Source organism: Phialemonium atrogriseum (genome assembly GCF_030411735.1).
Source record: "Phialemonium atrogriseum strain 8032-3 unplaced genomic scaffold QBC33scaffold_19, whole genome shotgun sequence".
Classification (NCBI taxonomy): domain Eukaryota; kingdom Fungi; phylum Ascomycota; class Sordariomycetes; order Cephalothecales; family Cephalothecaceae; genus Phialemonium; species Phialemonium atrogriseum.
Window position 1 is genome coordinate 640,310 of NW_026848156.1, and position 10,164 is coordinate 650,473.

The 10,164-nt window shown below is 56.1% G+C and overlaps 3 protein-coding genes across 3 annotated transcripts; all 3 read left to right on the forward strand.

Moving 5' to 3' along the window:
• The first annotated feature begins 11 nt into the window (after positions 1 to 11).
• On the forward strand, positions 12 to 1,427 carry QBC33DRAFT_145864 (soluble NSF attachment protein). The gene is made up of 4 exons (XM_060422136.1): positions 12 to 183; positions 247 to 370; positions 436 to 742; positions 823 to 1,427. Exons 1-4 carry the CDS (start codon positions 151 to 153, stop codon positions 1,235 to 1,237), a joined length of 879 nt encoding a protein of 292 aa, XP_060281781.1. The 5' UTR covers positions 12 to 150; the 3' UTR covers positions 1,238 to 1,427.
• Positions 1,428 to 5,814, forward strand: QBC33DRAFT_145889 (NUC173 domain-containing protein). The gene is made up of 2 exons (XM_060422137.1): positions 1,428 to 1,686; positions 1,758 to 5,814. Exons 1-2 carry the CDS (start codon positions 1,618 to 1,620, stop codon positions 5,553 to 5,555), a joined length of 3,867 nt encoding a protein of 1,288 aa, XP_060281782.1. The 5' UTR covers positions 1,428 to 1,617; the 3' UTR covers positions 5,556 to 5,814.
• A 1,143-nt stretch (positions 5,815 to 6,957) lies between these two features.
• QBC33DRAFT_579682 (amine oxidase) lies at positions 6,958 to 9,961 on the forward strand (the record flags this gene model as incomplete). Its single annotated transcript, XM_060431157.1, has 7 exons — positions 6,958 to 7,183; positions 7,238 to 7,658; positions 7,716 to 8,566; positions 8,954 to 9,206; positions 9,266 to 9,335; positions 9,402 to 9,852; positions 9,909 to 9,961. The coding sequence occupies 7 exons, from the start codon at positions 6,958 to 6,960 to the stop codon at positions 9,959 to 9,961; spliced, it is 2,325 nt and encodes a 774-aa protein (XP_060281783.1).
• Between the last annotated feature and the right edge of the window lie 203 nt (positions 9,962 to 10,164).

Below are 10,164 nucleotides of genomic sequence, written 5' to 3' on the forward strand. Positions count from 1 at the left end.
CGGCGGCGGCGGCGTCATCTCCAACACCCCGCCAAAGCTGCCTGAAGCAATGCACGCGGTCCTGCGACACTGAAAACCACCTTCAACGCCCCAAACCTACATCGAATTTGACGGCTCTACCCAGTTTCTCCTATTATACAGGCAGGCATCATGGCTCAAGATCCTCGTGCCCTCCTCCAAAAGGTTGGGCTAGGAACCGTAACCCCACCATGACTGTTGTAGCTTTGCTGAGCATCGAGAATACAGGCAGACAAGGCTATACAAAGCGCGTCCGGAGGCTTTGGCTTCTTCGGCGGCCGGGAGGACAAGTACCAAAATGCCGCCGACCTTTACATGCAGGCGGCGAACGCCTTCAAGATGGCCCAGCAAAGCAAGTTGCCCTCCTGGGGCGAATCTGGCTTTCATGGCTGGACATGCACTGACAAGTGGTACTAGACAGGGAAGCCGGCCAGGCGTTCGAGAAAGCCGCCCAGATCCAGACCAGCAAGCTGAACGAGGCCGATGACGCGGCGAACACACTCGTGGATGCCTTCAAGGTCTATAAGAAAGAGTACCCCGAAGATGCCATCCGATGTGTAGAGATCGCCATCACCCAGTACTGCAAGAAGGGCAACTTCCGGAGGGCGGCTTCGCATAAGGAGAGCTTGGGCGAGGTCTTCGAGACCCAGATCAATGACATGAAGCGAGCTATAGAAAACTACGAGACTGCGGCGGGGTGGTATGAAGCCGACAATGCTCCTGCGTACGTGGCCTCTTTCCTTTGCACCGACGACCGACTCCCTATGGAAGCGGGGGCCCATGGCTGACTTGGAATGAATGCAGTCTAGCAAACAAACTCTTCCTCAAGGTGGCAGACATCGCTGCGCTCGAGGCTGATTACTACAAGGCGATCGAGCAGTACGAGAAGGTGGCCCAGCAATCCATCAACAACAACTTGATGAAGTACTCGGTCAAGGACTACTTCCTGAAGGCAGGTGTGTGTCACATGGCCACCAAGGACCTGGTCGCCACGCAACGAGCCCTCGAAAAGTACCGCGAGTTGGATCCGACTTTCGCAAGCCAGCGGGAGCATCAACTCCTGGTGGACCTGTCCCAAGCCCTCGAGGCGGGCGATCAGGAAATGTTCACGGACAAACTCTTTGCGTATGACCAGATGAGCAGGTTGGACAAGTGGAAGACAGCCATTCTTTTGCGAGTCAAGAACCAGATTGAGGAGGCCGACAACGAGTTCTCTTAAGTTGATGGATAGATATATCATGGCTGAGGTGGCGGGAACGGGAGGCAGTTCCCAGTTATCAGGCGTTCGGGCATTCAGAGACTGGCCAGAGTTGTCAGCATACATGCGCCCCTCTATAGTGGTATTGCGAATGATGCCCTTTAAGTATCAACAGCATGCGCCATCTCTTGTGCTTCGCATCTACAGAAGGTAGACAGTGTCCAGGGTTAGGGTTGTGCTAGGCAAACCATCGACCCTTATCGCCTGCCTGCGGGGTGATAAGGATTTTCATGGGCAGAAAAAAAAAAAAAGTTGAATGAAACCACTGGCCTGGTTTATTGCAGGTGCATCAATCCAAGCATCGCAAGACTGGTGACTTGATCCCACGGTCAACCGCAAAGATGCCGTCCGTCCCACTTGCTGAAAAGCTTGATAAGATTCGGTCACCAAATCTGCAGAGCCAGCAGCAGGTAAGAAGAATATACCACGGCCTCCCTCATGTTAGTCCGTTCATTGTTGCTCATGTTCTGGGATTTTGCAGACCGCCGTTGTGCTCGCCGCAGTCGAGTCGACTTTAAAGGACCAGAATACGGAGGCAACCCCGACAGCCTACTTCGCGGCCCTGCTAGCCCTGCTCAGCCAGGCCACCTCCGACGACGCCCAGAACAAGGCTCTTCCCACGTCGGTCGTCTACCTTCTCGATATTGTTACGCCTTTTGCCCCCCACCCACTCCTCCGCGCCAAGTTCACCCAGATCCTAAGTCTTCTGGCTCCGGTGATCTCACACCCCGAGGCAGATGCGCCCACAGTTCGACCATCGATAGGATGTCTAGAATCCTTACTCATTGCCCAGGACTCGGCAGCATGGGAGCTGTCAACTGCTCAGATTGGTCCTCGCCGGGCCATTGCGGCTCTTCTAACCTTGGCATTGGACCATCGGCCGAAGGTGCGGAAAAGGGCGCAGGATGCCTTGAAGAGCGTCCTCAAGGCGCCGCCGCCAAGCCCGTCCCTTGATCACCCGGCTGCGGGTATGTGCGCCGAGACCGCTATGAAGAGCCTGGCGGACCTGGCGGAACAAGGAGTCCGGATGAAGAAGGAGAAGAAGGGTGTCGAATCCGTCAACAGCCCCGACCTCATACACGCCCTCCAGTTGGTCAAGACCATTGCTTCTGCCAGTGGGGGGTGGCCTAGCAAGAAGATCGAAGATCTCTGCGAGCTTCTGCTCGGAATCGCAAGGACCGGGAACGAGCACATGACCATGGCCGTCTTCGACATATTCGATATGATATTCGAGGGCATGGCAGATGAGATTGCCTCCTCAAAGCTCCCACGGCTCCTGGAAATCATCTCGGAACTTCGCCCGGCGGCGAATGACACACAGCTGCTCCCCCCGTGGATCGCAATCCTCTCTAGGGGATATGATGTCTTTGCTCAGATAGAGCCGGAAGAAACGTTCCAACAGCTACCGGACCTCTTCGTCCTGGTCTCGGAGTTCATGGAGTCACATTCGAAGAATATCCGCATCTCGGCGTCTGAGTGCATGATTTCCTTCGCAGCAAACTGTATACCAGCGCAAGTCATACTCGAGCCGTCTATATATGACGAGAAGATCCTGGAGAAACTTGCAAAAGTTCTCGAGGGCCTGCTCACGGTTAAATACCAGTCCGCGTGGGAGGAGACTTTCAACGTCATAGGAGCCATGTTTGATTCTCTGCGATGGAGAGCCTACCCATACCTTTCGGTTGTGACGGGTACTATCGGAGAGATGCGAGGGAATGACGCCTTCGCTGGCAAGAAGGAGGCCGATGTTGTCCTTGGGAAGGCCGTTCGGGCTATGGGGCCGGAGGCGGTTCTGAATGTCTTGCCTCTGAATCTCGCCAAGCCGGTCAAAGGCCAGCCCGGTCGAGCTTGGATGCTGCCGCTCCTTCGCGACTATACAGCCAACACGCGTCTCGCCCACTTCAAAACCGAGCTTGTGCCGCTTAGCGAGATCATGTTCCAGCGAGTCCTTGATCACGGAGAGGCGCCCAAGACGATGGAGGTCAAAATCTACGAGACGGTCGTCCAGCAAATCTGGTCTATTCTCCCCGGATACTGCGACTTGCCCCTTGATTTGACCGAGGCTTTTGACCAGGGCTTTGCCGAGATGCTTGCGAATCTTCTGTACCAGCAAGTAGACCTGCGACTGGATGTCTGCCGTGCCCTCAAGGCGCTCGTCGAGTCCAACCAGGCCATTGCTTCCATCGACGAAGAGGAGGACCTAATTCTACAAAGCAGGGTGACGAAGGCCGATGCGCAAAAGAACCTCGACTATCTCGGTACTTTCTCTGGCAACTTCCTTGCCGTGCTCTTCAATGTCTATGGGGCCACGATGCCACAAAGCCGGGGCCCGATTCTGCAGACGATCAACGCCTACTTGAGCGTCACGCCGCCCAAGGAGTTGATGGAAACGTTCGATCGGGTCTGCAAGATGTTTGCCTCAGCCTTGCAAGAAGAGACTCCCAAAAAACAGGGAGAGAAGCCCGAACAATCGGCTTCGCAGACGCCATCTACCACCCATACCTTGATGGACCTCGTCATCACCATGGCCATCTACCTTCCTCGGGACAGCTTTGGAACCCTCTTTGAAATCGCCACGTTGGTGATCTTCAAAGACGATGACCCCCAGCTACAAAAGAAGGCATACAAGCTCATACCGCGGCTGGCTGACTCACCAACGGGGAAAGCTGCTCTGGAAGAGAGGCACGAAGAACTTCAGGCCCTTCTCGTAACCAGTGCTGAGAAAGTTTCTGCACCGGCGAGGAGGGAGCGGCTTGCGGCAATCTCTGCTTTCTTACCTCTCCTCCCAAATACTTCATTGCACTTCATCCCGTCCATCCTGTCCGAGGTTGTCATAAGCTGCAAGGAGCAGAACGAGCGAGCGAGGTCGATGGCGTTCGACCTCCTCGTTCAAATGGGTGAAAAGATGGCCGCCGCCGATGGCGCCATGATCGACAATAGCAAAGCCCCCCATATGCCCAAGGACGCACCCGCAGCCGCGGCAACGATCGAAGAGTATGTCACCATGGTCAGCGCCGGTCTTGCGGGGAGCACTCCGCATATGATATCCGCCTCCATTACAGCCATCACCCGGATCCTCTACGAGTTCCGGGAGTCGCTGAGCACTTCCACCCTGGCAGATCTGGTGCAGACCATGGACCTCTTCCTGACGTCGAACAATCGAGAGATTGTGAAGAGCGTGTTAGGCTTCGTCAAGGTCTGCGTCATCAGCTTGCCGACCGAGATGGTCCAGCCGCGCCTCGTCAGCCTTATCCCCAACCTCATGATTTGGAGCCACGAGCACAAGGGGCACTTCCGAGCAAAAGTCAAGCACATCCTCGAGCGCATGGTCCGCCGGTTCGGCTTCGAAGCCGTAAATACCAACTGCCCGGAGCCGGACAGGAAGCTCATCAACAACATCCGCAAGACAAAGGAGCGGGCAAAGAAGCGGAAGGGTGCCGCCAAGGACGAGGACGGCGAGGACAGCGGCGAGGGCGGCGAGGAGGGGCCCTCGCGCCGGGCTGGCCGGTTCGAGAGCGAGTACGACCAGGCCCTCTACAGCAGCGACGACTCGGAGGCGGAGGCGGCGGACTCGGACGACGAAGTCATCGGCCGGGCGAAGAGGCCCGCGGCCGGGCGCAAGGGCGGGAACACGTACATCGTCGAGGATGACAACGAGCCGCTCGATCTGCTGGACCGCAAGGCGCTCGCCAGCATCTCGTCGACCAAGCCGGTCAAGCTCAGGCGCGCCGGGCGGTCCAAGGCCAAGACGGACGTCGACGGCCGGCTGATCCTGGGCGGCCAGAATGGCGACGACGGAGGGGCCATGGATATCGACGCCGAGGGGGGAGAGGAGACGGGCGTCGGCGCCTATGTCGCGGCCCTCAAGGGCAAGGACGCGCCGAAGAAGGGCCTGCGCGGCAAGCTCAAGTGGTCCAACAAGAAGAGCCGAGACGACGACGATGACGACGAGGACGACGGCGACGAGATGGAGGTGGATTCCGGTGCTGCCGCCTACAGGGCTAGGCCTGGCCACGGCAATCGCGGGGGCCCCGTGTCTCGGGGCAGGGGTATGGCCCGCGGCCGCGGGGGGACGCGGGCCGGCCGGGGCGGGATCGCTTCGGGGAGGAGGGGCCTGGGAGAGGACAAGCGGTCGGGCCCGCCGATGAATGGCCGGGTGGGCAAGCCTAGAGCGGGAGGCAGGGGAGGAAGTCGGGGAGGAAGCAGAGGGTCGAGCAGAGGAGGAGGCAGGGGAGATAGTAGGGGAGGAGGCCAAAGGGGCAGGGGAGGGAGGAGATGAGAGAGCCTTCGTAAAGGCTTGGGTGTGCCAGTTGTGGCTTCTAGTTGACCGGATCTGATGGTTTGCTTGTGCAATACCCACAGGACGTGAGATGCTTTTCTTTGCCAAGAGGCTATTTTGCTCTTACCGCGTAGAGGTACTCGGAGTCGTTTGATATATATTTCTGAACTTGGTTCTCCCATAAACTAGCCCCAAAGGCTGTCTTATTTACCGTGACAGGTGGTATCCAAATGTATACCCTCACCATGTCTTATACTACTCTCCGTCCCTATGAGTTGGCCCCTGATGATACCCATCCTTTCCTGGGGAACCTGGACCCACTGTCACGTGCTTCTGCAACACTATGAAATCTCGGAATTCCTGTCGGCTCTTCTCCCTCCCTTTCCCTTCTTCTCATTATGAAAGTTAACACCCCTCGCAATCGCAGAAATATCAGGCTCGGCTTCTCTTCAGATAGACTCCGAGTTGTATTAGCAGGGCAGAATATCATGGAGTTTACAAGAATTGTCTACTAGCAATGCCTCGCGCATGCCGTGAGTACACGATTCCGTTGAGCCCCGACATGTTCTCCCAGAGCCCTCTCTTGATGGTCATCTTCTTGATTATGGCGACCCTGGGCCGTAGAAGAGGTAATCGGCAGCCAGGACTGGCTCTTGAGCCAACTGTTTCGGTAGGTAGATCGTAAGTTGCCGGATTGCAGATGCATACCGGTCATCGAAGTTTGGGACGATCTCTTTGCGCACCGGGACAGGGATGGTGTTCTTTCTGCTTGCTGCAGGAGGAAGGAATTAGTGTGTATTGGATCAGAGCTGAGGTAGGTTGTGGGTTGTGTGCGTGCGGTTTGAGTTACTCGGGCTTTGCTTTGGCCTCGATACATGTTTCAAAACTCAGGTACCGCAAGGTATTGTATAAAAGCTGTCGACTCACTCACTCTTCTGCGTCACAATTTCAGCATATTCTTCGTTTATAGTTCGAGTGGCCCGCCCAGTGATGCCCAAACCATGCCATCTCAACAACAGAAGCTGTAAGTGGACAAGCCCTCTCCCATCACGTCGACGTCACGGCGACATGGAGGCTAGCGCATCTGTGCGTGACAAGTGTATTGGCGGCAACGTGTACAGCACCTGTCAGCCAGCCCAGTCAACAAATTCCCATGTTCTTCGCTTCCTAAGACATTGTGTACTCTGCCGTGTTGCATTTGAAGATCTCACTTATCGGGCCATATCTACCCTCGTCGATCTCCCTCGCAGAGGCACTCTGAACTCTCACAAATCCATTTTCGCTGGGACACCATCTTTCCCCAACAGGGCCAGACGCGAGTTCGTCACCCCAAGGACGGGGCAGGAAGTTCTGCCCTCCGCACGTGCTCTTCGTCCATGCTGCTCTTTACTCCTCTTCACCGATGAATTCTTCAGTTGACAGGCCCTCTAGGAAGAAGGTAGCCATTGTGGGCAGTGGTTGTTCTGGCATTGCCGCGCTCTGGGCACTAAACCGAAGCCATCACGATGTGTACCTTTATGAGGCTGCCGGACGTCTCGGTGGGCACACTAACACGGTTGAATGGAGGCGTGGCAAGTTCAGGACGATGGTTGACACTGGCTTTATCGTGATGAACACTGCTACATACCGTTAGTTGCCCACCTCCCCAATCGTGTTTACACCAGGTGTTAATCTTGTGGCAGCGAACTTCATAAACTTTCTTGACAAAGTGAGAGTGCAGACAGTGCCCACCCCGATGACGTTTGGTGTTTCACGAGACTATGGCAACTTCGAGTGGTCGGGGACCAGCTTGGACGCGCTCTTCTGCCAGCGGAAGAACCTGCTCTCCCCGAGAACGTGGCGCATGATCTTTGATATCATTCGTTTCAACCAGTTCGCCCTTGATCTTCTGATAGCGGACGATCCCGAAGCTACTTCTCCGGCCAGTGGCAGTGGCAGGAGGTCTGTAGACGTCGAGGAGACGATCGGGCAGTATCTGGATAGAGAGCGTTATTCAGACGCCTTCCGGGACGACTATCTTATTCCCATGACAGCTGCTGTGTGGAGCACCAGCCCGGACAAGTGCTCCTTGGAGTTTCCGGCCGTGACACTGGTCCGCTTCCTGTAAGCCTGCTAGCCCCAATCAACGCTCTCCCTTCTGCTAACCGCTGGACTGGACAGCTGGAACCACCACCTCCTATCAACGATCAGCGACAGGCCAGAGTGGCTCACGATCCCAGATGGGGCAAAGTCCTATATTGACGTTGTCATGAGGGGCTTTCCATCCAACCACCTCTTTCTTAATACCGCTGTCCGATCGGTGACCAACGACAAAGATGGCCGTGTTCGGTTACACCTCGACAACGGCAAGTCCGATGTATATGATCACGTCATATTGGCCACCCATGGGGACCAGGCATATTCCATTATCCGTGGATCGGCCACAGAAGAGGAGAAGGCCATCATGTCCTGCTTCCACACGTCGCAAAATTCCGCCGTCTTGCACTCAGACCTGTCTCTAATGCCTCTGTCACGCAAGGCATGGTCGAGCTGGAACTACCTGACGCGCTCGTCTCCGTGGACCGGCAGGGACGACGTAGCCCAGGTCTCGTTGACGTATAACATGAACATCTTACAGCACATCCCGCGCGAGACATTTGGCGATGTTCTTGTCACACTGAATCCCCTCCACGAGCCGGATCCCAGCACCGTCCAGGGCAGGTACAACTACGCGCATCCCCTCTACAATGCCGCAGCAATCAGGGCGCAGCAGCTGTTGCCACGGATCCAGAACAAGCGCGGCATCAGCTACGCGGGGGCCTGGACAAAATACGGCTTCCATGAAGACGGCTTTAGCAGCGGTCTTTTCGTGGCGCAAGAACATCTCGGCACGAAGCTACCTTTCCGTTTCAAGGACTCAACATTCAGCCGGGGACAGAAACCAGAACTGGGGTTTGTGGACTTGATCCTACGACTATTTATCGTGATTGTCCAGTTGTTCGTGATTGATGTCGTCGATCGTGTTGTCGGGAGTATGCGCGGGAAGGGGAGTCGCCGGCATCATATAAATGGTCTGAGTGGAGTTGTGGGCCACGGACTTGCGAAGGGTGGGAAATCGGGTTGATTCTTCCAAGCATAATACTTCCATGTTACCTAGATCGAATGTAACAAGTAAAGTCGCATCTGCCATGCATGGATCATCCCTTTGCCATGTTTTTTGGAGGAAGGGTGGGTTTTCTCAGTACCTGAATTATCAACGTGATCAATTGTACTGTACTGTAATCCGTAGCCCTTGGCCTGGCCTGCCTTGCCTGCCTGCGCGCCCAGCTGCCACCCAGCTGCCACCGGCAACCAGCAAGGGACTTCTTAAAAGATTCCAGACATCAGCCCATGAACAATCCCACTTTCGCCCCGCACAGTCGACAGACCACGAGCATCCTCAGCTAATACAGCCATGAATCCCATACGGCGGCCGGCCTGGCAGATATTCGAGAAGGCATTGGCACGGCCATGCCTCGTCTGCCAGCGCGCGAGAGCTCAATGGCACCACAGGCCTGACCCCAGAAGCTTCCGCCCTATTTCTGGGAGCTCTAGCAGCAGACAGAAGGGGAAGATGAGTCCAAGCATGGAGCATGCGCGCGCCGTGTACGGCAAGAGGAATCGCACGACCATGTACGTGCTATGGGAAACTCCCGTAATCGGCGCCACTCTGACCTTCGAAATGTGCCCAGGTTCTATGCCCTCAGCATCATTCTCGGCACCGTCGCCCTCTCGTACGGCTCGGTGCCCCTGTATAAGATGGTGAGGGAGATGTCTACCGTCCTTGCTTAAAATTCCCACAAAACTAACACTGTCCCCGCGTTACAGATCTGCCAAACCACCGGATGGGGCGGCCAGCCCGTGCGAGCGCCCAACCACGGAGGAGGCGGGGAAGACGACCTCGCGAAGCGACTGGAACCGGTTAAGGACGCCAAGAGGATACGGGTTACGTTCAACGCCTCGGTCTCGGACGTCCTGCCGTGGAAGTTCGTCCCGCAGCAGCGGGAGGTGAGGGTGTTGCCGGGTGAGACGGCGCTGGCCTTCTACACGGCGACGAACAAGAGCGAGTCGGACATCATCGGCGTCGCTACGTACAGCGTGACGCCCGCGCAGCTGGCGCCGTACTTCAGCAAGATCCAGTGCTTCTGCTTCGAGGAGCAGAGGCTGAACGCGGGGGAGACGGTCGACATGCCCGTCTTCTTCTACCTGGACCCCGACATGCTGAACGATCTGAACACGAGGGGCATTGAGACGGTGACCCTGTCGTACACCTTTTTCAGTAAGCCCTCCTGCCCCGTGGAGTGCCTGGAGTCCTATACTGACCATTCGTGATAGAGGCGAAATATGACAACAACGGGAAGCTGAAGGGGTTCATCCCGCCGACCTGAGCTGGTTCTAGATCACTTTCATGTACCAATATCCTGGTTGACGCCACTCTACAACTTAATCTCTGATACTCCTTGTACGATTGCATCTGCATTCACGGCGAATCTCTCGAAATACCATTCCTGAATCTGGGACGGGCTGGCCTTCGCGCCCAGCACGTTGTATAAGGGTTGCTCTATAGAGGCTTACTGTACATCACTATATA

Bases quoted from the DNA above. Each gene is read 5' to 3' on its own strand.
- QBC33DRAFT_145864 (XM_060422136.1), top strand. From the start codon at position 151: ATGGCTCAAGATCCTCGTGCCCTCCTCCAAAAG. The intron at 184-246 runs GTTGGGCTAGGA...TCGAGAATACAG, and splicing joins CTCGTGCCCTCCTCCAAAAG to GCAGACAAGGCTATACAAAG. The intron at 743-822 runs GTACGTGGCCTC...GAATGAATGCAG, and splicing joins GAAGCCGACAATGCTCCTGC to TCTAGCAAACAAACTCTTCC.
- QBC33DRAFT_145889 (XM_060422137.1), top strand. From the start codon at position 1,618: ATGCCGTCCGTCCCACTTGCTGAAAAGCTTGATAAGATTCGGTCACCA. The intron at 1,687-1,757 runs GTAAGAAGAATA...GGGATTTTGCAG, and splicing joins ATCTGCAGAGCCAGCAGCAG to ACCGCCGTTGTGCTCGCCGC.